A 27,634-nucleotide genomic window follows, 5' to 3' on the forward strand; every position below is an offset into this window, starting at 1 on the left:
TGCGCCTGGCCTCTCTGGCCTGCAACGTGTCTCAGGGGCGGAGGCAGCAGCCACGGAGTTGGCTGCGTGAGGGTGGGGGTTCTCAGTCTCTTCGCTCGCGCCCGTCTCTCTATCGTCGCTCTAGGCGCCCCACGGGCCAACCCAAGGCCTCAATATGTCGTACAACTACGTCGTAACGGCGCAGAAGCCTACTGCAGTGAACGGCTGTGTGACCGGTGAGATTGCCCCGGCCGGAGACCCGGGCAAGGGAGGGATCCCAGGCCTAGGGAGGCCAGCGGCCCCAGGGGCGGCGGGAGCAAAAACTTGGGCTCCGGGAATGGAAGGCGCTGGCAGTCGCGGAACGTCCCCCTTAGCTCGCGATCTCAAAGGAGCTGTTCCCACCACGCGCCTTTTGGGCAGCGGAAGCAGCTATTCTGGGTCCTTTTTTGCTCATAGGAGGTCACTTGTTATTGAGGATTGGTCCAGGCCTGATGGGACGGAGAGCGAAGTGTGAGTTGTGTGCGTGGTTGATTGAGTCTTCAAACTTGCCCCATGTGGTCAGGGGAAAGGGGAGATGATAATGGGGCAAGTTTTGAGTTCATAATTTTCCGGTGGATGTCCAGGAGGTTGAGGAATTTGAGCAATGTCTGCACCCCCCCCCCCCCGGCCCTCTCCAGACCCACCCTTTTGCCTGGGGCTGTTGTTTACTCCAGGGCGCTGCTGGAGAACAAGGTTTGGTTGGCCCGTCAGTGTGCGAGCTTTGCCTTGTTTGTGTGCGTGGCTCTTTATCGGCAGTTACATCCCAAACCAAAGAACATTCATCTTGAACTCATATTTTCAGCTACTTAAATTCGTGTATTTACGTAAATGCTAATCATTTCAGAACAAAAGTTTCTTGTTCAGAGAGAGCTACAGAGGGCTGGGTGGTGTTGGTAGATTGCTTGGGAGATAAAAGGACAACACTGAAGGCTCTGGGAAATTTTCTTCGCTTTATCTTTCTGGATGGGAACTCAAGGAAACACAGGCTTTCTCCATTAGCGTCAATTACAGTCTGCTGTTGTAATTTAGAAAGGAAAACCCAACAACCATCCGAAGAATTTTCGTGGTCATAGTTTGTTGAAGGCCAGGCTGTTGTTGCCCAGTCGACAGTACATTTTTAAAAGTCTGATTAAGACTATAGCTTTGTTGAGTGTGTGAAGCAAGACATTGAGGTGCTTCATTTGGTGAGGAGGCGAGGTCCTTAGGTAGATTTATTTAGAGGTACCTGAAAGGCCTATCCTCCAGCTTCCAAAGTTAGAGGCTCTCTTCTTTCAGGACACTTTACTTCAGCGGAAGATCTGAACCTGTTGATTGCTAAAAACACAAGATTAGAGATCTATGTGGTCACTGCGGAGGGTCTTCGGCCAGTCAAAGAGGTGGGAATGTACGGGAAGATTGCAGTCATGGAGCTCTTCAGGCCCAAGGTAAGGGACGGGCCCTGAAGGAACCCTTGGGTGCAGAGTTTAAATGGGATGGGTGAAGGCTTAAGTAGAAACTCTTTGGGAATGGCAGTCTGTAACCAGAATCCCAGAAGGAGAGAGTTATTAGGGAAGAGAACCTGAAGGAGCTTGTGGGTTAATGCCGCAGAGGTTGTAGTGTTAATCCTAGCTTCATTTCTTAGTCATCTCATGTAAAGCACCTTTGAAAGCCTTGATTTCCCCGTTTACAAATGGGCGTAACGGTGCCCTCTCCCGTAGAGTACTGTGAAGATAAAATGATTGATTTTCACAGAGTAAGCACATCCTGTTAGCTTAACAGTTTCATTACTATTAGAACAATTGTAATTCAACTGTATCCAAAACAAAAAAACCCCAAAAAACCATGAATGTTTTTGAGGACTGTTAGTAAAGATCTATTGTAGCTTTGCTTGTTATTACTACAGATTACTTTCTCTCCACATACATAGGTGAAGGAGAAACATTTCATTCTCTTCTCAAATCTTGAATAGAATGAGGTGAATTATAGAGGACTTTGCTTGTAGAGCAGAGAGAAAGAGAGCTGAAATTGCAAGGCCTAGATGCTTACCAGCCTCAGTCCTGGCCTTTTGTACATCCCCTTAGGGTCTTGTGCGAGCTTAGTACATGTTACAGGCTCGCTTAGTATTTCCTCTGTGTGGCGAGTAGAACTTGGAAGATTCTTTAAAAGCTTAGAATACTTAAAGAATGGTGTTAAGGCTGAACAGGTTGTTCCTGCTTTTGAAAGAATCTCTTGATAATATTCCAGGGGGAGAGCAAAGACCTGCTGTTCATCTTGACTGCTAAATACAATGCCTGTATCTTGGAGTATAAGCAGAGTGGCGAAAGCATTGACATCATTACAAGAGCCCATGGCAATGTCCAGGTGAGGTGGCTGCTTCAGGCTGATCAGTTTTTCCTGCAAGGACTGCTGTCATGATGCAGTGATGAGCAGCAGTTAACTGTCAGGGTGTCACTCTGTGTAATCAGAGAAATGGAGAACGCCCACATGGCTTGAATTGTTTTGATATTCCAAGGGAAAGTGAAAAATTCACTCACAGCGTGGGGGTGGGGGACGGACGATGGAACGACAATGTGCTCATGTTTGGGTTCCTGGCATGTTGGGTGGTCTTATAACCTATATCTGCCTGGGAAAGCTTTGTACCCAGTATCTTCTGCTGCTTTGAGTGAGCTTCCCTACCCTAATTCCAGTTTTTCCCCCCTCAGGACCGCATTGGTCGCCCCTCGGAGACTGGCATCATTGGCATCATTGACCCTGAGTGCCGTATGATTGGCCTTCGACTCTACGATGGCCTTTTCAAGGTCATTCCACTAGACCGAGACAATAAAGAGCTCAAGGCCTTTAACATCCGCCTAGAGGAACTGCACGTCATTGATGTCAAGTTCCTGTATGGTTGTCAAGCACCTACCATTTGCTTTGTCTACCAGGTACATGAGCTGAGAAGAGAGGGAGAAGCTGGTTTGGAATGATGGGAGTGGGATGCTTGCCAAAGGAATGTGTGTGTCTGGGTTTGGTAGCAGGCTAGGAGAAGTGTTGACTATTTCTGAAACATTTAAAAAAACAGTTAATACGGGTCAGAGCTGACCCTTGACATACACACACACACACACCCTTTTTTTTTGTGTGTGTGTACTACTACTTGTTTGGGGGTAGCGAATGCTGTCAGGTTTATAGCAGGTTTTAATCCTGAGATTACACTCCAGTAGTAGGCCTGGGGGATTTTATAGGGTGACCTAGTTTATCCTTTGTTTGAGTCTCTTACCAACATGCCTAGAGGATTATAAAAACTTAGCTGTAGAACAGTGATTCAGAACGTGCCTTTACGAGCCAAGAGAAAATATCTTGGTAGTGCTTTAGTTTAGTCTTTGAAAAAGCCATTCATGTTTTGTCTAGCACTCACTTTTGGTGACTTGCTGGCTCTTGACTTCTATTTTAGTCTGTGCCTAAAATTTTAGCAGAGCTGATCCTGGACAGCTGTTCTCTGGTTCAGACTTGTTAAGTGGGGGTGGGGCGCAGAGCTCCAGACTAACATGCCAACAACATCTTGGTAAAATCTCAGCCTTTAACAAAGGGCCAGACTGTGTGAGGTCAGGTTACTTGCCTGTAGTGAAATAAATAATGGTCCCTTTCTACATAGGATGGTAGAGTGTGGGCCTGGGAACACTTACATAGCTGTGCAGTAATGGAAGTGTATGTGGTATTTTTTTTGTGTAATTACTGGTTAACGTAAGGTTAAATAAAGCCAAAACTAGTTGAGTATGATTTTATTTGATCTTATTAGCTATCAGAACTGAAATAAAAAACTTTGAATTTCTTTCCTTTTTTTTTCTTCAGTTTTGTATCATTAAAACAAGGGTGTTGACTATATGGGGCTGGCCTGACTCTGTCTATTCCCAGACCAGGGCTGCCAGTTGTGATTGTTTTCATTGCTCTCTGTGGGTCCCAGAGACTCAAATCCATGTTCACTGAACTTTCTGTGAAGATGGGTCCTTTCCCTTTCTCGTTGATGAAAAAGTTTTTATCAACCGCAAGTGACTGTTTTATGCCAACAGTTTAATTTGATGATTATTAGTCACCTTGTATGTGAAAGGTGTTCCAGCTAAGCACTTCATGGGCTGTCACAGTGGCTGAGATGTGCTTCTTGAAACACGTGATTAAATTCCTTCCGTGATGTCTTAGACTTTGGTCTGAGCTTGATTGAAGCCATCTTCATTGGCTGAATGTCGTTTTCTCCCCTGCTCTTTAGCCTCTTAAAGGTGACTTTGGCAGCCCCAAGACTGATGTGAGTCATGATTCCAAAAAAGGAGGGGAAGAGTCACGACTCAGAAAAAGGAGAGGAAGATGGAGTTGACAGTGGCGGGACTGGAGCATTTTTGACTACCTTTAAGGGAGCAATAAGTTGTATTGTTTCTGCGGTCACCTCTTCAGAGTATTCTTGAGAATTGTATCAAACAGGGTCTGGGTAGATGGCTCAGTGGTTAAAGAGCTTGCTGTTGTATGAGCATGAAGACCCCACTTAAAGGACTGGTGGGTGTGGCGATCTGCCTGTAATTCCGGCCTTAGAAGGCAGAGTCAGGCTCCCCAGAAGCAAGCTGGCTAGCAAGAGTAGCTACATAGGCACAATATGGGTTCGATTGAGAGACCCTGGAATTGAGGGTGTTTCCCAACATCAGCCTTGAGCCTCCACATGATCTTGCACACATGTATATGTGCACATACCCCACTCCCCTCCATACACAGAAAATGAGGGAAAAGGAATTGTCAAAACAACTCTTCTTAATCTTTTAGATTTAGCTTCAGTGTCTCTCTCTCTCTCTCTCTCTCTCTCTCTCTCTCTCTCTCTCTTGTTTATTTGATACATTCCTTGAGGTCAAGAGAAGAGGTCTATCTCTCAGTTGTATGCATAGTGTGACAGGTTCAATTTTCCATTTAAACTTTGCTGGTGATTTGAATTATTAGAAACAGCACATTTTAGACCCTGTAGTCTACTCAGAAAGTAATAAAGGCTCAGCAGGTGACTATTGGTATTCTAACAAATAAGGACAGGAAAGTTGGTGTGACAGGATTGTCAAATCTTGGGTGGTGGTGGTTTGTCCCTTACAGGACCCCTACAGTTTGGGGCACCCTAACTAATCATTCCACTCTTTCTACTCAAGGATCCTCAGGGGCGGCATGTGAAAACCTATGAGGTGTCTCTTCGAGAGAAGGAGTTCAACAAGGGCCCTTGGAAACAGGAGAATGTAGAAGCCGAAGCTTCAATGGTGATAGCAGGTTGGTGGGTTTGGGGGGAGATCCCTGTATGATCTGGTTCTCTTCCTCATCTTCATCCTCCTTTTCAGTGCACACTATTAAGCTTATGTAAAACCATACAAGCTTGTCCTCCCCTAAGTCTCCTTTCTGAATGGCTTTTTGATATTTGATTTTGGGATTTTCTGATTTTGTTCCTTCCCCCAGAAGTGTAACTTTACTCTTCAGGTGTAGTCACGACAGCTAAAACATTGAGATGTTTTATGTAAAGTCTGTCTCACTTTTACATCTGGTACCTGAAGGAGCCAGTATAGCTTACTTAGTCTGACTTCTTTCATAGATTAGAAATAGCTGAGTGGGACTTGTCCAGGCCTCACCTTACACTCTTCCCCCCTATGTTTCCATTGTCCATCTCATCCAACATTTAAAATCCCAAAACAGTATTAACTCTTCTTAAAAGTGACCTTGATATAAGGAGTATTTGGGGTCAAGCTAAGGAACAAGAGAAGGGACAAGGAAGCAGGTAAAAGTCTATTTGTGAAAAGGTCAGAAGTGTAGGAAGGAACTGGGCAGGGGTGGAGTACCTGTGGGAGAGCAGTGAGAGTATCCCTACCCTTCTGAACTAAAGCACCAAGAATGGGAAAAATACCAAGTGCCTGTAGATTCCCCTCATTCAGTAGACTGGGGCTGGAGGATCACCTGAACCTAGGTGTCTGGGCCAGCCTGGGCAGTGGAGTAAGATTCCCATCTCAAAACAAACAAAAAGTGAGTTCTAGGAATAGGAATGTATGTAGTTCAGTGGTAGTTTCAAAGTATTGATCCTATTAATGCTTGCTGTTTTTCTTCTGCAGTCCCAGAGCCTTTTGGAGGTGCCATCATCATTGGACAGGAATCAATCACCTATCATAACGGTGATAAATACCTGGCAATTGCTCCTCCTATCATTAAGGTGAGCAAGTGTTTTACTTTCTAGTTCCTTGCCTTCCTTTACATCTTGACCGTGCTCCTCTCCTTTTCTCGGTGGATCAGGAAGAGGTTACACATATCTATCACACTGGTCACTGTGCACATGAGATGTTGGTTACTCTTGGGAAATCGGTGTGAGAGTAGCTTGGTTTTGCTTAGCTTGCTTGCTAACTAGGAGAAATACTGTTTACTTTTTTGAAACATGGCAACTTTAAGAAGGAAAGTTTGAGGTCTAGAGTATACTGAGTGCATACCTAGCATGTATGAGGCTCTGTTTAATCCCAGCCACCAAGGAAAAGAAGAGAGAATTTTAGCAAATTGTACTGAATGTAGCATTTTCGGGCTTAAATACACATTGATAAATTCTATAGACTTAAAAGGCGAGTCACAAAGGGAGCTGGAGGCGCGGCTCGGTGGGTTGAGACTGACTAGTATTCCTGAAGATCCAGGGTTTCATTCCCAGCACACATGGCAGTTTACAATTGTGTATAATTCCAGTCATGAGATCTGATGCCTCTTCAGGCTTTTATGGGGTGCAGCACACATGTCATGTGCAGACATAACATGCATGTTGGCAAAAATACCCATACACATAAAATTAAAAACCCAAATTTTATAAAAAATCTTAGGTCTTAGCACTTTAAGCCAAAAAGTTAAAGCATAAAAGCTTAATTTTATTTACTTTTTTGAGTAATCTGTGTCAGTATTTGTACTGAGTGAGTACTTGTAGCTGTTTATTATTGTGTCTTTTTGTGTATGTGTGTGGGGTTTTGTTTTTGTCTCTTTTCCTCTTGTGTGCTGGGGATTGAATCAGTACACATTAATATCCTAGCTGCACTGAGCTACACCTTGAGTTCTGTCCCAGGTCTAGAGTACTCAGTGGTAGTTTCTGTTCTCTATAAAATACAGGAGTAAAATTGAAGGTATGTTGATTGAACTCTTTAGAAACTTATCTTCAAAGGCTGCCTGTTTTATCATCTGACTGATTTCTTTGGGGATTAACTGTCTGAGTTTGGATAATGCAGCGGCCCAGCAGGTTTGGAAGGCACATTAAGTAAGTAAGGGCTCCTAGTTTACAAGATCTGACTAATGGCTGCTTCCTCCTGCTTGGCAGCAAAGCACTATTGTGTGCCATAACCGGGTGGATCCTAATGGCTCGCGGTACCTTCTGGGAGATATGGAGGGACGGCTTTTCATGCTGCTCTTAGAGAAGGAGGAGCAGATGGATGGCACTGTCACCCTCAAGGACCTTCGAGTGGAACTCCTCGGAGAGGTAGGACTTGTCCCTGCTCCTGTCTTATTTTCCTAGGTGCTTAGCCCAAATGTGTGGTTCCGTGCTTCTACTTTGGGAATTAGGATTCTCAACACCTTTTAGAAGGGGTTGTCAGTTCTACTGTGGAAATTGTTTCTGTTGTTTTTTTTGAGACAGGATATTTCCGTGTTGCCCTGTCTGTCTTAGAAATACTCTATGGACCAGGCCGGCCTTAACTCACAGATACCTGCCTGCTTCTGCCTCCTGAGTGCTGGAATTAAAAGTGTGTGCTACCACCATCCAGCAAGAAGTTGGTTTCTGAAAGAGTTAGCTATTGGAGAGTTTTACATGCTGTTAGATAACATCTGAAGCATAAAAAGAAAGTGAAACAGCTGGATGTGGTGTTGTACACCTGAGATCCTAGCACTTAGGCTAAGGCAGGACAGTGGCAAATTCCCCCCAAAACACCAAGGACACCAAAGGAAGAAAGGAAATCAGAGTACAAGACAAGGACTACAGACCAGTGTTTGTTTGTTTGTTTGTTTGTTTTGTTTTTCGAGATAGGGTTTCTCAGTATAGCCCTGGCTGCCCTGGAACTCACTTTGTAGACCAGGCTGGCCTCGAACTCAGAAAACCACCTGCCTCTGCCTCCCAAGAGCTGGGATTAAAGGCATGTGCCACCACTGCCCTGGCCAGACCAGTGTTGATAATGAAATCTGAGAGGAGCTCCTAAAAGACTTAATGCTTCTTAAAATTTTGCTTTCATCTTTATTATTTGTAATTACTGATATTTTCATGTGTCATTTCACCTTGCCATTCAGCCTCTCTCCTCTTCTGGCAAAGCTTAATACTTTGCAGTGACTTTGAGAGGTTTTTAATTACATTGTGCAGACTGGAGGTGTTGAGTTAAAGTTACTGTTTGGAACTAGCACAATAAGTTGTGGGGTGTGGGTGGAATGCTGTGAGAAGTCACACAGTTCAGGGATGTAAAGATGTGATTCATGTGTCCTGGGGATACTAAATAACTCAGTAATTGTTTACCAAATTATGGCTAAAGGGTTAATCCTAATTTCCTCCATCTGTTGACTTTCTTCTAGACCTCCATTGCTGAGTGCCTAACTTATCTTGATAATGGTGTTGTATTTGTCGGGTCTCGCCTAGGTGACTCCCAGCTCGTAAAGGTGAGAAAACATCATCTTCCTGGTTTTCTTTTCACTATGCTTATAATTTTCTTCATTAAATTTGTTTGTTGTCTGGCTGGACTTTGGTTTCTTCAGATCTCTGCTATCTACCTCTCTGCTCTATTAACTTCTTACCTGTGTCTTGATAGTTCTTTAGTAAATATGTCTGGCAGAGTGAAGGTCCCTATACATTTAGTGATGAACAAGACCTCAAGTGGGTCATGGTCTAATGTAATGGATAGATCCCTTCTGTCATAGGTAAACTTTGGACATTCCTCCTAAAAAAATGCTTCTATTTTAATTTAATTAATTTAAATGCATGTTTATTTGTTTTATTTTTTGAGACACGGTCTCTCTAGGCTGTCCTGGAACTCGCTCTGTAGACCAGGCTACCTTGAATTCAGAGATCTGCCTGCCTCTGCCTCCCGAGTATTGGGATTAAAGGCATGTGCTACCACTGCCCGGCATACATTTTAAGTTTTTAAAAATTTACTGCTTCTCTGCCTGTGCATGGGATTCTATGTTCAAAGCTTTGTTTGGCAGCAGTCCTGTTCTAGAAGTATCGTTTGAAGTGCAAAAGCAGGATTGAGAGGTTCTTTTGGATAATGTGGATCTATCAGGGATGTTCTAGGACTAACATTGTTCTTTTTTTCCTCTTAGCTCAATGTCGACAGCAACGAACAAGGCTCCTATGTAGTGGCCATGGAAACCTTTACCAATTTAGGACCCATTGTGGATATGTGTGTGGTGGACCTGGAGAGGCAGGGACAGGGTCAGGTAAGAGGGAGTCCTGGGAATAAAGTCTTGCTTGCCTCTTCAGCTGTCCTTGCTTGCTTATCTAGAATGAGGAGTGTGCACTGAAGAGCCTCTTTACTGATTATAGTGTGCCTATCTTGGTGTGCCGGACACTGTATATTCATTTCTGTAATTTCATTAGCACCTTGTTAGGTGTATTCTTTGGTCATCCCAAAAGTGGGGAAACTTAGGACTGAGAAAAATGGATTAATTTGCCAGAGGTCACCTTGTAAGTAGCAAGTTATGTCTGACTCTAGTTCTTTTAGTATGCTAGGTTCCAGGATCTAAGCAAGATTCCTAGGAAGAGTGATTGAAAGTTCTTGCTTTTTGGACTAGGATATCTTACCTGCTTAGTAAATTTGAGGGGCTCTGGAGATCAACAACTTAAGTTTGCAGTCCCAAATCTGATTCCACAGTATGGGTCGTGGGATTTAGAGCTGGCATGGTATAACTGCCCAAGTCTCTTGAGGGGTTCTTGAGAAACCTTTTCTCTACTTGCAGCTGGTCACTTGCTCTGGAGCTTTCAAGGAAGGTTCCTTGCGGATCATCCGGAACGGCATTGGAATCCATGAGCATGCCAGCATTGACTTACCAGGCATCAAAGGTAGCCTCTGGTGGGCAAAGGTGCAGCTCTTACTTGAGTGGCTTTGGCCTTTGGCCTCATTACATGTTGTGAAGGCATTTTGGTGAGAGCTAGAAGAAAACATCAAATGAGGAGGAGTAAGAAAAGCTGTAATGACAGAACATGCATAGGCGTGCATGTTTAAAGGACAGATGAAAACTATGAAATATTGATCAAAATTGGTACTAGTTTAGAGGAATGTAGAAGCAGATACTAAATGTAAGAGAATCGATGGAAAAAGAAAAAATTATATAGTAAGCCTTTTAAAGTATCAATAGGTTGAGCATAGTGACGCATGCCTTTAATTCCAGCATTTGAAGGGCAAACACAGGTGGATCTGTGTTCAGGGTCAGCCTGCTCTCTAAAGAGAGTTCAGGACAGCCAGGGCTATGTAGAGAAACCCTGTAGAGAGAAAGACAGACAGACAGAGAATATAACCTAAAACCATGACAGAAATGATAGTAAACAGCTGTCTCATCAGCAGGTGTGAGTGAGCTAACCTCACCTGTTCTGAAGGAAAAATGGTAACATAAAACCATACAGCAAAACCAGCTTAGATTTGTGTGCAGGAGACACAGCTTTAGGAAAGCAAGCCAGTCTCTCAACAGCTATGTGGATTGAAAGAGAATGTGAATGTTTAACTGCAGAACTCAAGAATCAACCGAAACACTATCCACAGTTCAAATGCATTAAAGAAGTAGGCTATAAGACAAACAGGCTGAGATAACAGCTTTCATATGAGCACAGTTAATTAGAAATCGAATTGAGAAAAAGGCAGTTTGCAATAACAAAATGCTTTCTCTTCCCCCACATCCCCCCTCAGCAAAAACATCCCCAAACCCAAGGAACTTATGGATTCTATTACAAGAAGAACTTTAAAATACTCCTAAAGGATTTTAAAGTAGATTGATGAAAGAGCTGGGTAGATGACTCAGTGGATAAAGCATTTGTCCTACATGTGTGAGGACTAGGGTTCAGATCCTCAGGACCCATGTGACAGGAGGCAGAGTCAGGATTCCCAGAGCAAGCTGGCTAGTTAGAATACCTGGAATTGGTCAGCTTCAGGTTCAGCAAGAGACTGCTTTCATAAATTAGCCAGAGAGCTATTAAAGATACCAGTGTCAACCTCAGTCCTCCAAAGGCACAAGGATGTGCAAGTACTCGTGCTGACTACACATACACTTAAAGGGAGTGGTCAAATAAAAAGACATGCCAAGTCTATACTATATCTATATCTATCTATCTATCTATATATATATATATATATATATTGATCTATTTTATGTAGTACAATTGCTCCCTTCAGACACACCAGAAGAAGGCATCAGATTCCATTGTGAGCCACCATGTAGTTGCTGAGAATTGAACTCAGGACCTCTGGAAGAGCAGTCAGTGCTCCTGAGTCATCTCTCGGGCCCCGCACCCCCACCCCCCCAAAAAAGGTTTTTTGACTCACAGTTTCCTTAATGTGTCTCAATAGAGGTATCTATAGCTTTTTTTTTAATTATTATTTTTATTACCTAAATTAGTCCACATAGAGAAAGAATAGTGAGGAAAAACTTTAAATAGACCAGTGAGAAAAGGCTAGTACTCCCACACACTAAAACATGTTGCTAAGCCTCAGTTGAAAGTGTAAATGGGAGCTGGGTGGATGCAGCTCATTAATAGAGCATTTACTAGCGTGGATGAGGCCTTAGTTTTGGCCCCTGGTACAGCAGAAGGTGATACACACCTATAGTGCATTAGCTACTTGGAGGCTTTCACAGGATTGCTTCATTTTGGGTTATCAGAGCCAGCCTGGGCAACATAGCAGAACCTTTAAAATAGTTGGTTTGTTGCATGGATAGGCAGTCTCACTGGGATTCAGAGGTCTAGAAACAGACACAGTTCCACATGAAAATGTATTGTCAGTGGTGGCATTCCACTGAAATATGACATTAATGATTGAGACTTCAATAGATAAGACTGGGATGGCTGCAGGCATCTGGGAAAGATAAGTTTGAGTCTATTATGAAGAGCTAGGAAAAGTTTACGGTTTTCTTTATAATTTTGGAGTGGGAAAGATCATTTCTTTTTTTGCGATACTGGAAATTAAATCTCAGCTTCACCTATACTACTAGGCAAACATTCTACCCCATGGTTGTATTTTCAGTCTTGAAAGATAACTGTCTCAAAAAACAGGTTGGAGAGTGATTGAGGAAGGCACCTAGTATGGACCTCTGGCCTCTGCGTCCCAATGCACCTGCAACCCTGCAAGTGCACACATGTTCAACAAATACAGAAACAGAAACTGATAAATTCAGCTCCATGAAACATTAAGACTTGTTCAGAAGTAGACAAAAACATTTGCTAAGTTAGAAATGACAGTCTAGGTAAGCAGGTCTTGGTGGCGCGGACCTTTAATCCCAGCACTCGGGAGGCAGAGGCAGAGGCAGGCAGATTTCTGAGTTCGAGGCCAGCCTGGTCTACAAAGTGAGTTCCAGGACAGCCAGGGCTATACAGAGAAACCCTGTCTTGAAAAACAAAAAACAAAAAGACAGTCTAGGTAAAATAGTTGGACTTCATCTTAGACAGAAGTCCTGTCTCCCTAATTTAAAACCTGCAATAAAGAACATCAAATTCTTGTCCCCAAATCGGCAGAAGATGGCTAACAGGCTTCACTTACAATCAAAGAATAATACAAATAAAAGTAAATGAGCTAGGTGTGGCATAAGGATGCAGTGTGAGACTAGCTGGGCTACACAGTAAGGTCTTGTCCCTGGTATGCCCAGGCTCTTCCCAAAAGAAACAGCAGTAGGAAATAAACATGCTTGTGCACTCCTTAGAGAGAGACTGTTACCATCAAACTGAGTTGTGATTCTCATACTTCTCCATGACCTTCGTATACATAAAGCGAGAAATGCAAATTTACTCCTTACTGATACATCTGCCCAACTAAATAGTCTGTGGGTACAGAAAATTAGACAGTCATTTGCATTGCATGTATTGTAAAATTAAAAGCCAAATACAATTTCACATTTGTGTTTGCTGAAAATACAAATCCTATTTCTCTAATAAAAACAGTCTGAACAATAACTCCTGCTGATTTCTAATTTGGGGGATAGGTCAGAAGAGGTGTAAAGTGAGACTTGATGAATACTTGAAAGTTATTGCTGGATTTAACTGGAGCTTCATATTCTAGGTAAATGTTCTACCATTGAGCTTCATTTCACAGCTTGAACTATAAAATTTTAACTTTGAGTCATGGAAGTAATACTCTTATCTAGAGTCAAGGTAAAAATAGAAAACTTCAGTCTCAAGCAAATTCTAAAATCTGACTTCTTTAGAGTGTAAATATCAGGAAGGACTAGAAGGGATTTCCGCCCCCCTCGTGGCTTAGGGTGAGGGCACGTCTTGGGTGCTGGCTCATGGTACACTTTATGCTTTACTCCTTGTTCCAGGTTTATGGCCTCTGCGCTCTGACCCCGGTCGGGAGACGGATGACACTTTGGTGCTCTCTTTTGTGGGCCAGACAAGGTAAGGGCAGGCCTGCTCCTTCCTTATGGGATGACGGTGCAAGGTTGGGAAGCTGGTCCCAGGCTAACCTGAACCTTCCTTTTATTCTGCTACAGAGTTCTCATGCTAAACGGAGAGGAAGTGGAAGAGACAGAACTGATGGGCTTTGTGGACGATCAGCAGACTTTCTTTTGTGGCAACGTGGCTCATCAGCAACTTATCCAGGTAGAGGATTAGAGGGGACAAATGAGCATGACTTCACTTTGACCCAGAATGCAAGAGTAGCTGCTACTAGGCTTTTAATTAACCCATTTTTATGGCACTAAAAATAATGTAAAAGTTCTTAGAGGGTAGGAGACAGTGGTTTCTTATTGTGCAGAGGTAACTTTTAACTTTGAAGTAGATGCTTTTAGCTTTATTTTCCTCTCATCAGCATCTGGATATCAATTTATGTTTTTCTATACACTGGGATTATGATAAATATAATTTATGGGGCTGGAGAGATGGTTCAGCAGGTAAGAGCACTCACTGGCTGTTCTTCCAGAGGTCCTGAGTTCAATTCCCAACAACCACATAGTGGTTCACAACCATCTATAATGGGATCTGATGCTCTCTTTTGGTGTGTCTGAAGACAGTGACAGTTAACTCATTTACAAAAAAAATAAATCTTTAAAAAGTCATGGGTTGCTATAACACTGCTCAAATGTTTAAAAAATATGTAACTTTGTGGCATTAATTATATCATGCTTTTTGATATACTGTTTATTCCTTTCATTTTAACACTGACACAAAAATATTTTTCTTTGTTTGAGACAGAGTTTCTCTACATAGCCCTAGCTATCCTGGAACTCAGTATGTAGGTCAGACTGGCCTTGAACTCATAGAGATCCACCTGCCTCTACCTCTGCCTCTCAAGTGCTAGGATTAAAGGCCACCATGCCTAGCTCTACACAAGAATATTAGAGAAAAAATTGGGAAATAGCAAAACAATGAATAAGAAAAAACACTAGTCATACATTAACACCCACTTGGTCTATGCTGGTCCTTGCTTGACATGGGTCTGCAGAAGGCTGATCTGTACTTCTTGTTTTCCGTGAGAATTTGATTTCTGAACACCTTCCTGACACTCATCATCTTTTCAAGTTTGTGGTGACCTATTGCCCTTCCAAGTTTTATACTCTCCTTCTCTTTGCCATTCTCGCATTTTTCCATTGGTGGACAAGATATCTGAATGCCTTAGTATTAAACAGCTGTTCATCTTTATCCGCTGGTCTTCCTTTAGTCAACTGGCAGTAGTAGATTGGTAAAAATCTAGATCGGGACTGTGGTGGCACAACCCATTTAATCCCAGCACTTGGGATCAAAGACAGAGGGCTCTCTGTGAGTTCAAGGCCAGCTTGTTCTACAGAGAGAGTTCCAGGGCTACTCAAACAAACCCTGTCTCAAAAAAAAGGCTTTTATTCCTAGTCATGATAGGTAACATGAATTAATAGTAGTAGTGTTATCTTGCTTGCTTTTTGTTTCAATAGTAGAATAAGTTTATGTAATATTTTAGGGATTACTGTGTAGATCAGCATGCATGAGACCGAAGCACCAAAACAAACATGTTATATAGTACAGCCTTGCAGCCATTGCTAAAGACTTTAATTACTCATGCCCAGTAAAGAACATGAAGATTAGAAATCTGATTTTAGGGTTAAGAAAAACTGAGCTTGGTGGTCCCTGCATCTGAGCCCATTGATACCTTATGAGGGTTGCCGTTGTCCCAGCAAGCTTGTGATACAGACAGACAGACAGACAGACAGACACACACACACACACACACACACACACACACACACACAAAGCAAGCATGTAAAGTAGTAGCTTTAGGCCCACTTCCTTCAGTAAAAATGATGTCTATTTGTAATTAATTTTAGAGAGTCTTTGGGGAAAAGTACATGGATTTTGCATTCCATATCCATGAGTCATATCTATGTATTGACCCAAATGTGGATTAAACAATTGTGAATTGTGTTTCTATCAAATGTGTGTCGGGGTGGGGTTGGGTGATGGTGTATAGTATATAGTGTATAGTGTATGTAGTATAGCAGCTACTTATATAGCATTTACATAGTCTTAGGTCTTATAAAGGAATCTAAAGGTCTGGGGAAGGAACACAGTTCAGTGGCAGAACATGTAAAGCCCTGGGTTTAATCCTTAGCTCCAGAACAAGTCATTAAGACATGCATAGGTAATATGCAAATATTATACCATTATATGAGGGGTTTGGGGATCTGCAGATTTTGGTATTCTTGAGGGTCCTAGAACCAGAGGCTTGACTGTAATGGTAGAACTGTAGTTTATCTGTGTTCTAACTGGGAGCGGGAACGGGGAGCACTTTTGAATTTCTGAAACCATCCTTGCAGTTGCTTTGAGACGTCTAATCTTTCTGTAGATCACCTCAGCATCTGTGAGGTTGGTGTCTCAAGAGCCCAAAGCTTTGGTCAGCGAGTGGAAAGAGCCTCAGGGCAAGAACATCAGTGTGGCCTCCTGTAACAGCAGCCAGGTGGTTGTTGCCGTGGGAAGGGCACTATATTACCTTCAGATCCACCCTCAGGAGCTCCGGCAAATCAGGTACAGGAGTGTCTTTATACTCTGTGTAGTATTCTTTGTTCTGTGGGGCATCTTGGGTCCCTGGGTTTCTTCCTCTGCTATATTCATTCCTCTTTGTTCAGCCACACAGAGATGGAACATGAAGTGGCATGCTTGGATATCACCCCATTAGGGGACAGCAATGGCCTCTCCCCACTTTGTGCCATTGGACTTTGGACAGACATCTCAGCTCGTATCCTGAAGCTCCCATCCTTTGAACTACTACACAAGGAGATGCTGGGTGGAGGTATGTGCTATTGGTATTTTGGGTTAAAATTCCAGTCAGGATGTGGAACGAGACTTTAAAGCTCCTCTTTCCCACAGAGATCATTCCTCGATCCATCCTGATGACCACTTTTGAGAGTAGCCACTACCTCCTTTGTGCCTTGGGAGATGGGGCTCTTTTCTACTTTGGGCTCAACATCGAGACAGGTGAGGAAAAACATTGAGTGTGGGTTCTTTCAGAAATAGGGAGTGTTGGTGGCTTTGAGCCTTAACCAAGCAGCTGTTGTCCTGTTTTCTTTCCTTCTTCTCATGCTGTTCTTTCTGCAGGTTTACTGAGTGACCGTAAAAAGGTGACTTTGGGCACCCAGCCCACGGTGTTGAGGACATTCCGTTCTCTTTCTACCACCAACGTCTTTGCTTGCTCTGACCGGCCCACTGTCATCTATAGCAGCAATCACAAGTTGGTCTTCTCCAATGTCAACCTCAAGGAGGTGAACTATATGTGTCCTCTCAACTCAGATGGCTATCCTGACAGGTGAGCCTGTTTTCTGTCTTAAGCAGGAGTCACTAACTGGAGACATCGTATTGCTTCTCCTACCCTCCTTAACTCTTCCCTACCCCATCCCATCCCACCCCTTATTCTAGGTTTCCCTCCAGTGTCCAAGTCAATAAATCACTGTGATGGGAAGTATCTCAGGGGTTTTTATTAGAAACATCTGAAAGCTTTTGCAGGGCTGAAAGTAGATGAGTGAGGTATTCTGAAAAGGACAGCATAGAGTTTTTGATTCCTCAGATTCTGAGGTTACTATGTTCTAGAATCTGTATATTTCAGGAATTTTTCAGGTGAATTACATGAGTGTTGGACAGGATCTTTTTGCGGGTATAATGTAGGGTATGACAAAGTTTCAGTCTGTAACATTGGCTGTAGAGAGCCACCTGCCTCTACCTCCCAAATGCTGGTCTTAAAGGTCTGTGCCACTGGGCATTTTACCTTAGGACCCCAGATTTAGTGATGAGTATGCACTCCCTGCTTCTCCTTCAGCAGCCATAGGGGAGGTGCTTGATAGCAATGTATTGCTAAAAGTTCTGAGGGGTTGCCAGCCAGTGAGTCCTTGGTGTGTTAGATTCACTCTCCTACCTAGACTTGTGATTCTCAACCTTGCCTGTACCTTAGCAAAAGCTGTTGTGCCTACCCAGACCAGTTATATAAGACTATCTTCATTGGTGGATCCCAGCATCAGAGTTAGGTCTTCCCAAATGAATGATGGTATGAGGTGGGGTTGAAACCCTGCTTTGCAGCAAGTTGGTGTCATTGTGTTTTGGGAGAATCCTTCCTTGTTAACTCACTCTAAACTGCATCCCTTCTTTTTATTTAGTCTGGCATTGGCCAATAACAGCACTCTCACCATTGGCACCATCGATGAGATCCAGAAGCTCCATATTCGCACAGTTCCCCTCTATGAGTCTCCCAGGTGAGTGCAGACCTGAGAAGCAGCAGAGGGAGTTGGCAGGTAGTATCTTAGACTTTTCTGAGTGGTACCATCGTCTCATGCTTGTTTTGCAGGAAGATCTGCTATCAGGAAGTGTCTCAGTGCTTTGGGGTCCTTTCCAGCCGCATTGAAGTCCAAGATAGCAGTGGAGGCACTACTGCTTTGAGGCCCAGTGCCAGCACCCAGGTGAGGACAGTGAGCAGAGAAGGATGGCAGTAGGAGTGAGCAGGCTTTCTTCATAGTGTGAAATAGGAAATAATCTGGCTTTGCAGGCTGAATGGACTTTGTCTCAACTACCACCTTTGTCATTGTAGCCTCAAAGAGTGCACTTAGCTGGGTTGCAGTAAAACTTTACGTAGAGAGTGCTAGAATACTTGACTACATTGAACAGATACTGGCTTCCATGCCCAGCACCACATAAACAACTTGAAACAACCTTCGTCCCAAACATAGCAGCTATTACTTGGTGACCTCACAAGCTTAGCAGTTTCTTCTTTTATGAGCTTGAATGCTCTGTACAATGTGTGTAGTTGACAGTAGAAAGGTATAATAGATAACAGTATGATAATTGAAACCCAGTAGAATTGGTTTTACGGTTTATTGCTAATCATTTGACCTTATCTGGGTAAAACTACCCTTCAGGGTTTTTTGTTTGTTTTTGTTTTGTTTTGTTTGGTCTGTGAAACAGGGTTATAATGATGTAACCTTCAGAGATACACATTAATTCTATGGAGATTGGTCGTGGATCATTTTCTTTCATTCCTGAGATACACATCTGATAGAATTAGCTTTCTTAATCCAGAGAACAGAGGTCTAGTTGTTTGCCTAAACGTAGATATGTGTGCTGTGCTTCTACAGTGCCTGAGGAGGTCCGATGAATATGTCAGATCCCCTGGAACTGGAGTTGTAGATGGCCTCTGTGGGTGCTGGATCCTCTGTAAGAGCAGCAAGTGTTCTTAACCGCTTAGCCATCTCTCCAGCCTTTAAACTTTGTTTTTATTTGAAATGACTGTTGATGGTAGAGTCTATCACTGTGTAGATTGCTTGGATTTATGTTTTCAGTTTTGCTTGATTGACTTTGTAACATTGCTGTAATCTTTAGATTTTGGGGCCAACATGCCGTTCGCCTGTGTGATCTGACTCTTTACCCTCCGGTTCCAGTGTACTCTCTGAAACCGCGTTCATCAGGCTCTGCTGCTCTGCCAGCATCAGCCTTGTTCACTCCCACTCACTGCTTTAAGAGGGATGGCATGCCTTTTCTCTGCCTGCAGGCCCTGTCCAGCAGCGTCAGCTCCAGCAAACTTTTCTCCAGCAGTACGGCTCCTCACGAGACCTCCTTTGGAGAAGAAGTGGAGGTGCACAACCTCCTCATCATTGACCAGCACACCTTTGAAGGTGCAGACAAGCTCCTTTGTCCTTTTTTGCTTACATCGTGGCCTGAATGCTCTGGAGCCTGACAGGATGGTAGGCTCTCCTGTGAGAAAAAGCCAGATTGGGGTTGGAGCAGAGAAAGCACCGCTGATAGCTGTCAGTTGCGTTAAATCTAGAGCATTGGCCATCTTGTCCTTAGCCCAGGCTGGTGGGGACGGACAGTCTGAAGCGGCAAGGGCAGTGAGTGGCTCGTGTTCTTACACTGCCTGCCACAGCCTCACAGAAGCACGTGATCGAGGGGTGGAGACAATATCTGTAATCCGTCCCCTCTCTCCTCTCCTAGTGCTTCACGCCCATCAGTTTCTACAAAACGAGTATGCCCTCAGCCTGGTCTCCTGCAAGTTGGGTAAAGACCCCAACACTTACTTCATTGTGGGCACAGCCATGGTATATCCTGAAGAGGCAGAGCCCAAGCAGGGTCGTATTGTGGTCTTCCAGTATTCAGATGGTGAGTGAACAGTCTTTGGATTATGAAGGATATGAAATCCGGGGGAAGCAGTTAGCCTCTTAAGATCTCAGAGCCTGAACAGGATGACTTAGAGTAGGAGGCAGATCTTGGTACCCATTAGAGGCATTCCCATCATTGCCTGGGGACCTACGCTTCATCTCAGTATTTGCTGACTCTTTTTTTTTTTTAATAAAGATTTATTTATTTATTTTATGTATATGAGTACACTGTAGCTGTACAGATGGTTGTGAGCCTTCATGTGGTTGTTGGGAATTGAATATTTAGGACCTCTGCTCGCTCTGGTCAACTCAGTCCCTGCTCGCTCTGGCCCAGAGATTTATTATTATACATAAGTACACTGTAGCTGTGTCTCAAGAGAGCATTCTCATACATTATATCCTGACTGCATTTTACCCTCTTTCCACCCCTCCCAGTACCTTTTGTTTTTTTCCAGAGGGTTAGGGGCAAAATTTAAGTCAATGGGGCAACCAGGGGATACTCTTGACTAGATGAAATGTGAGCTTATAAAAAAGACTAAGGAGTATCTCTCCTTCTCCCTCCCAGGAAAACTACAGACTGTGGCTGAAAAGGAAGTAAAAGGAGCTGTGTACTCTATGGTGGAGTTTAATGGGAAGCTGCTTGCCAGCATCAATAGCACGGTGAGGTCTATGGGTTGTACATGTTTGTAGAATGTCTCTCCCTTAATGATGGTAGGGGAGTTTGTTTTAGGGATAGCAGAATAGTGGGAGTAGAGAATGGACTCTAAGCTGGAATTTGGGGAACTGAAGTTGAGCTGGACTTTGGATGGATTTGGTTTTGGAACCTCCAAGGTTTGCTTGGTTTTGGATTTGGTTTTTTGAGACAGGGTCTCTCTGTGTAGCTCATGCTGTCCTGGAACTTACTATGTAGACCAGGCTGCCTTGAACTCAGAGATCTGTCTGCCTTCTCCAGAGTGTTTGAATTAAAGGCATGTATTAGATTTTTTGAGTGCTGTGGAGGTTAAGCAGAGGGTACAGGCTGTGGCCTCTGTAGTAAGGTATGTCCATGTTAAAAGAGTATTTCATTAAAACAAAATGAACCAACCTTTATTTTCCTTAGCATTCTTTTTTCCTTTTTGGTTTTTTCAAGACAGGGTTTCTCTGTATAGCCCTGGCTGTCCTGGAACTCACTCTGTAGACCAGGCTAGCCTTGAACTCAGAAATCCTCCTGCCTCTGCCTCCCGAGTGCTGGGCCTCCCAGCTCACACATGTGGCTTTTCAGGTGCGGCTCTATGAGTGGACCACAGAAAAGGAGCTTCGCACTGAGTGTAATCACTACAACAACATCATGGCCCTGTACCTGAAGACCAAGGGCGACTTCATCCTGGTGGGCGACCTCATGCGCTCAGTGCTGCTGCTTGCCTACAAGCCTATGGAAGGAAACTTTGAAGAGGTAGTGCCCGGGACTTGGGTCCAGACTTATATACAATGTAACCCCTTGCTGGTGACTAGGGTCCTCCCTGAGCCACATTCTGTGGCCACTAAGTTTTTTAGAGATTCTCCTCCCCCACCTTGCCAATTCCACTTCCATCTCTGGGAAATTACAACCAACTACTAGCCTCTGTTGGCTAGTTTTAGAGCGGAGTGCAATGGAGTGAGGAGGGGGTGGGACTGAGATATAGTCTCTAAGGTGCCCATTATTACACACGAGGCTGCACCTTCTGCAGGTGAAACCTTGGCTTCTGACCAAAAGCTTGACTAGTTTCAGAACTGGCTTCCACACTGCAGACTACACTTGTACATTGTCTATTTTCAGATTGCCCGAGACTTTAATCCCAACTGGATGAGTGCAGTGGAGATCTTGGATGATGACAATTTTCTGGGAGCTGAAAATGCCTTTAACTTGTTTGTGTGTCAGAAGGACAGGTGAGTAGCTTCTGCAGCACCAAGGCTAGGGCTAGGCCTCTGGGTCTGTGGGGCTGAGCGTGTGCAGTGCTGTGTGGGTTATGCATGCCCCTCATGGGCAGAGGTTTATTTTGTAAAATTGAGAGGCTTTGGAGACTGACCTCCAGATGGTCTTCCCAGAACACTCAGCACATGGTGTCTTGTTGAATGTGGTCCTGTTGTTGAGGCCTCCTTAGGGAGATGGGTTCAGAAAGTGACATCTCGTGTCTTTCAGTGCTGCCACCACTGATGAGGAGCGGCAGCACCTACAGGAGGTTGGTCTCTTCCACCTGGGCGAGTTTGTCAATGTGTTCTGCCATGGCTCCCTAGTTATGCAGAATCTGGGCGAGGCTTCTACCCCTACACAGGGCTCGGTGCTCTTTGGCACAGTCAACGGCATGATAGGTAAGGTCATTCCTGTAGGGCACACTCAGCTGCAGCAAGCTCACCCCTGGCTTGTCGAGGTTTTGAAGTGCTCTATAAGCTAACTGCCCCTTTCCTTCTTCAGGGCTGGTGACCTCGCTGTCAGAGAGCTGGTATAACCTCCTGTTGGACATGCAGAACCGACTCAATAAGGTCATCAAAAGCGTGGGCAAGATTGAGCACTCCTTATATCCTTTCTTTCCAGAGCATTGTCTGTTGGGAAGCTCTTTCCAGCACATGCAGAGAGCTTTGCTTATCATGTGAAGAAGCTGAAACTCCAAAGCCTAAAGGGTCAGCCATCCATTCCTGTGCAGGAGCAGTTGAAGCCCTCCCAGGCAAGGCCTGGAAAAGCTGCTGCCTATGTGACTGTCCCAGGAAGAGTACTCTTGAGTGTTTTGCTCACTTGCAGGGCTTTGGGCCTGGTCTCTCTCTAAGCATTGGATTATTTAGGACTCTGAGACCAGACTTGGGTGGATGGTGATATGGACATCAGATTTGCCTGGAATATTTTTTCAATCTATTCATATTTTTCTGGGCTTTGCCATAACCTTTTAAAGGTTACCCTAATTGAGAACCATTGGATTAAGCAGAACTTTCTTTCAATTCCAAAACTGTCCAAAAGTAGTATGGGTTTTAGTAGAAGCCTATTGTTTGCTGTTTTACTTCCGACTGTCTTGGTCTTGCTCAGAGGTGGGGATGAGTGAGAGCAGGGCTGTTTGCAGATATGTTCTTTAACTCACCTGTCCACCTGGAGATCCTTTCACACTGAGCGAAAGACAGAACCAGCCACAGGCTTCATCGATGGTGATCTGATTGAAAGTTTCCTAGATATCAGCCGCCCTAAGATGCAGGAGGTTGTGGCAAACTTGCAGGTGAGCTGTGCTGTGTTGGTGCTAGGCCTTTAAAACAGGTATCATTCCTGGAGATTTGACTCCAGGTTTTCTCCTAGAACTCATGAGGCCAGTGGCCCTTTGTGGCCTTCCATAATGCTTACTACATAAAGAGGAGTTTAAGGGAAAGGTGGTGTAGTTGAGGCTTGTGGGTACTTTCTGGATGTCTGTGTGTTGGGAACTGTTCTGAGTTAGTACCTTCACATTAGCAAGAGGCCTGGGCTCTCTAGCAAGATTAGAAGGTAGAGTTAGGTTCCTATAGGAAGTAACCTTTCCCAATTCTGTAGTTTAGGAGTCCAGAGTGCTCACTGGGGAAGGTATTCCTGGGAGGGAATATTGAGCAGTGACAGACTCAATGCTAGCTTGACTAACCAAATCCCTAAGGGCTATGGCCAGGTTTTTGTTGAAATCCTCTTCCTTGCTGCAGCAGTGGTGGCCAGTAGGTATCTCTCAGCCTGCTGAGGTGAGAGTACCTTCTTGTCTCCATGGCCCTTCTCCCTGTCTCGTTTCAGTATGATGATGGCAGTGGTATGAAGCGGGAGGCAACTGCAGATGACCTCATCAAAGTCGTGGAGGAGCTAACTCGGATCCATTAGCCAAGGACAGGATCTCTTTTCCTGACCCTCCCTAAAGGCGTTGCCCTCCTATCCTCCCCTCCCTTGCCCACCCTTGTTTTCTTGGCATGGGAGGCTTTTCCCTAAGCCACCTGCCCCTAGAGCCACAGCTGACCTGTGTGGAAACAGGGCTTTTTATAACTAAAACCAGTTCACTAGAGACCTAGGAATGGGCTGGGCTGAAAGTGAAATATTTTCTCCCTGGATTTTTACCAGCCATCACCTTGGACCACCAAGCCTTGAATGGTGTTGCCAGTTGGCTCCTCCTGGGGAGGACTTTTGTCACTCTTCAGCCAAGAAGCAGCTCTGTGCACCTGTGTGTGATACCTCACACTCGTGCTTTGTCCTCCACTGTCTATGTAGGTTGTGGGTGTGGGGAGGTTGAGGTAGAGGGAAGAGGGTCGAGAGGGTTCCACTGTCTTGAGAGCTTCCTTTTGCTTTCTTCTCTTGCCTCTGAGAACATCAGCCTGGAGGCCTGTCAGGCTACGGGCTGCCTGAGTGGAAACCTGGGATGGTGGAGAATTCCCAAGCCACAGCCCTTTTGTCTCGGGGAACTCCCTTCTTCACAGAGAAGGAGGTGGGGGCTGTGAATTGGTTGTTAGTTTCTGAATTTTACCAAATAAAGTAGAATCTAAGAAGAAACTCTTATTGGTCTCTGCTTTTCTCCTCTGCCCACTGTCCATCATTCCTCATACACTGCATTGGGTGCAAACTGAAGTGGTGGCTGCAGTCACAGATCTTGCTTCTCAGATAGTAGATGTTCCCCTCCTTAGTTCATGACTAATTTGAGTGGGATTCTAGAAGCACAGCAGCTATTATGGTTGTTTGTGCTAGCAATGAGACAGTCTGGAAGCCACTCGGGCTACCTTTACTGTCTTCCTTGTACAGACCACTTTGTATAATGCACAGCCAGCCCCAGGTAATATCCTTTTCTGACGCAGTACCTGCTGCTTCTTGTTGCATCTTGTTGAGACAGGATTTTACTATGTAACTAGGGCTGGCTTTGAACTCACAGCGAGCCACCTGCCTTTGTCTCCCAAGTGTTGCTATAAAGGCATGCTCTACCACACACAGCTAAGATTTTATTTTAACCTCTGTGTGTATGTGTGTCTATATACATATGTCTGTCCATATGTGGACTTGTACACATTAGTGCAGGTGTCTGTGAAGGCCAAAAGAGGGTGTCAGATTCCAGAGCGGAGTTAGAGGTGGTTGTGAGTTGCCTGATGTAGTTGTTGAGAGCCAAACTGGTCTTCTGCAAAAGCAATGTACGCTCTTTAACAGCTGACCATCTCCCCAGCTCCTTATGTTGCATCTTATTTTATTTCTCTGGTTGGTTGGCCAGAGCCTGCTGTGCCTTTGGCCTAGCTATACAGGAATTGTGCATTTTGAGAGTCACCCTTTGTTCCTGTATGAACTGAGTCTCTATTCTTCCTTTGGGAATAAGGGATATTCTGTCCCAATAGTGCAGGCTTGATCCTAAACATACTCCATGGCTTCCCCCCCCCCCCGCCCCCAGGGTTTCTCTGTACCCCTGGCTCTGTCCTGGAACTCACTCTGTAGACCAGGCTGGCCTCAAACTCAAATCCACCTGCCTCTGCCTCCTAAGTGCTGGGATTAAAGGCATGTGCCACTACTGCCCAGCCCTCTTTGTGGCTCTTTTAAGACCAGTGTATGAGCTAGGCGCAGTGGCACAAATCCCAGCAGAGGCACTTGGATCTCTTGAGTTTGAGGCCAACCTGATCTACATAGTCCCAGGACAGCCAGGGCTATACAGAAAAACCCTTTCTCAAAAAACCAAAAACAACCAAGACCAGGCTTTGATAAGGTGTTTGGAGAATTGGGGATTTAAGTTAAGCTGTAATTTTAAGAGATTCTAGCTTACAAAGGGCAAGCAAGCACCTCAGCATTGAGGTGTGCTACCAAGTGTCCCGAGTCATTCGTCATTGCTGTTGTTTTCTGTAGTCAGCCTGCTCGGGTTCTGGATCCTGAGACGGGATCGTTAAAACTTTATCTTCATGCAGAGTCAAACTCACTCCACCAAGGTTCCACATCCACTTCTGAGGAATATGCTGTCTGCCTACTTGTGGACATTTCTGTCCCTTATAGAGACAGAAAAGAGGAGGTGTTAAAGATGCTTTATTTTGGGATGAGGATGGACTGAACATAGCTACAATGTGACACATGAAAGCTTGACAGTTGAGCTACATCTCCAGTCTGTCTCATTTATTTGTTTGTATTGTATATATTCACTTGAGACTGAATTCCAGAAACCCTTCGATGCTGGCTTTCTGCCTGCACACTCCCAAAATCCCCTCTTAAATACCATTTATCACTTCTCAGGGTGAAAGGTCATCTTCAGAGATCTCCAACCAGCTGGTTAGGCCACTGCATGAGCCATCCATGCAGGCACTGATGAGCCAGCTTTATTCCCAAGCCTCCAAAGGAGGAATCCTCGGAGAGACTAGAAACACAGATTCACATCACATGACCATTGGGAAGGGTCTCAAACCAGAGGCCTGAGTTCTGCAGCCAACATCTTGGATCCTTTTTTTAATTATTATTAGATTTTTTTAAAATTTACATTTCAAATTTTATCCCCTTTCCTCATTTCCTCTCTGAAAACCCCCCATTCCACCCTCCACCCACCCCAACCCACCCACTCCTGCTTTCCTGTCCTGGCATTCCCCTACACTGGGGCACCGAGCCTTCACAAGACCAACGGCCACTCCTCTCATTGATGTCCCACAAGGCCATCCTCTGCTACATATACAGCTGGAGCCTTGAGTCTCTCCATGTGTACTCTGGTTGGTGGTTTAGTCCCTGGGAGCTCTCGGGGTACTGATTGGTTCATACTGTTTCTCCTATGGAACATCTTGGATCCTTTATTCAGTGAAAGGTCTCTTGTGAAGTCACAGAAATGGGGAGGAAGCACCAAATGAACAAACATTAGTCCTGGAAGATGGACGGCTCATATAGGAAAGACTCAACTGAAGCCCCAGGACCGAACAGGGCAAGGAAGAGCAAATGAAACTAAAGGACCAACAGCTGCTTTGATGGGAAGGTAGATGCCAGAGGACTGAAGACACTGTAGGGAGATGGAATGCTGGGCTGGCTCAGAAAAGGGTGTAAGGGCCGTGCAGTGGTGGCGCTTGCCTTTAGTCCCAGCACTTGGGAGGCAGAGGCAGGCGGATTTCTGAGTTCGAGGCCAGCCTGGTCTACAGAGTGAGTTCTAGGACAGCCAAAGTACACAGAGAAACCCTGTCTCGAAAAACCAAAAAAAAAAAAAAAAAAAAAAAAAAAAAAAAAGAAAAGAAAAGAAAAGAAAAGGGTGTAAGGGTCCTCCAGTCCGAATTTCCTACTTTCTATATCTAGAAATCTACAGTAGGGCAATGAGGGTTTTGATCTTCCACCTGCTAGCGAGTGAGTTCTGCAGAGGAGAGTGTGGGGCTACAGCAGTGAACGGAAGTGGAGAGGTATGCTGGGTGATAAACAACAAATGTCATGAGCCATGAGGGCTGTAGTAAGGGGATTTATCCTGTGTGTAGTGGTTTCAGAGATAGCTTCCCAGGGATGGGAAGGAAGAACACCTGTCTTGTGACAGTAGCAAGCGCAGCCTCTGCCTTTTCCAGGCAAGAAAGCTGCCCTAAGGAGTCTGAAGGTCCTTAGGACTCGATGTGTAGGTACAGAGAAGTCACATTCATCTTTGGCACTATGCTTGCTGTGAGCTTGACTAGATAATAGAATGGGCCCAAACAAGATGAGATACAGGTCCAAATGTAAGTCTCGGTTCAGCCACGTGGGTTAAGGTAGAAAGATGGCTGGCCAGTTGTTATGCCAACAGCTAGTTGTTATGGCAGAATAACCTCCATAAAAGCAAGCAAGCAAGGAAGGAATGGTTTATCTGGCTCACAGGTGCAGCCATCTTGGCAGGGGAAGCATAGAGAGCCAGATGAATGTTAGCACTCACTTTATGGTCTTTGTATTTGGTCCGGCCCATGTGAC

General features: G+C 44.5%; 1 protein-coding gene across 2 annotated transcripts; it reads left to right on the plus strand.

Annotated features, from left to right (window-relative positions):
- The first annotated feature begins 16 nt into the window (after positions 1-16).
- On the plus strand, positions 17-24,277 carry Ddb1 (damage specific DNA binding protein 1). Of its 2 annotated transcripts, XM_006526639.3 has the most exons (28): positions 17-215; positions 1,294-1,442; positions 2,242-2,358; positions 2,700-2,921; positions 4,241-4,276; positions 5,151-5,265; positions 6,093-6,190; positions 7,322-7,480; positions 8,557-8,640; positions 9,301-9,417; positions 9,937-10,039; positions 13,498-13,573; positions 13,669-13,777; positions 15,990-16,168; positions 16,270-16,433; positions 16,511-16,618; positions 16,739-16,946; positions 17,788-17,883; positions 17,976-18,087; positions 19,173-19,296; positions 19,616-19,780; positions 20,345-20,439; positions 21,041-21,211; positions 21,575-21,684; positions 21,938-22,107; positions 22,211-22,313; positions 22,874-22,997; positions 23,528-24,271. In XM_006526639.3, exons 1-28 carry the CDS (start codon positions 155-157, stop codon positions 23,609-23,611), a joined length of 3,459 nt encoding a protein of 1,152 aa, XP_006526702.1. In that variant the 5' UTR covers positions 17-154; the 3' UTR covers positions 23,612-24,271. The 2 variants fall into 2 exon arrangements, with proteins under 2 accessions (XP_006526702.1, NP_056550.1); NM_015735.2 differs by lacking the exon at positions 4,241-4,276 and having other exon boundaries at positions 46-215; positions 23,528-24,277.
- The last annotated feature ends 3,357 nt before the right edge of the window (positions 24,278-27,634 follow it).

This window comes from Mus musculus, chromosome 19 (assembly GCF_000001635.26).
Source record: "Mus musculus strain C57BL/6J chromosome 19, GRCm38.p6 C57BL/6J".
NCBI classification, from domain to species: domain Eukaryota; kingdom Metazoa; phylum Chordata; class Mammalia; order Rodentia; family Muridae; genus Mus; species Mus musculus.

Excerpts from the sequence above, each read along its gene's own strand:
- Ddb1 (XM_006526639.3), top strand. The coding sequence starts at position 155 with ATGTCGTACAACTACGTCGTAACGGCGCAGAAGCCTACTGCAGTGAAC. Across the intron at positions 1,443-2,241 it reads TGGAGCTCTTCAGGCCCAAG|GGGGAGAGCAAAGACCTGCT; the intron begins GTAAGGGACGGG and ends ATAATATTCCAG. Across the intron at positions 16,169-16,269 it reads CAGGAGCTCCGGCAAATCAG|CCACACAGAGATGGAACATG; the intron begins GTACAGGAGTGT and ends CTCTTTGTTCAG.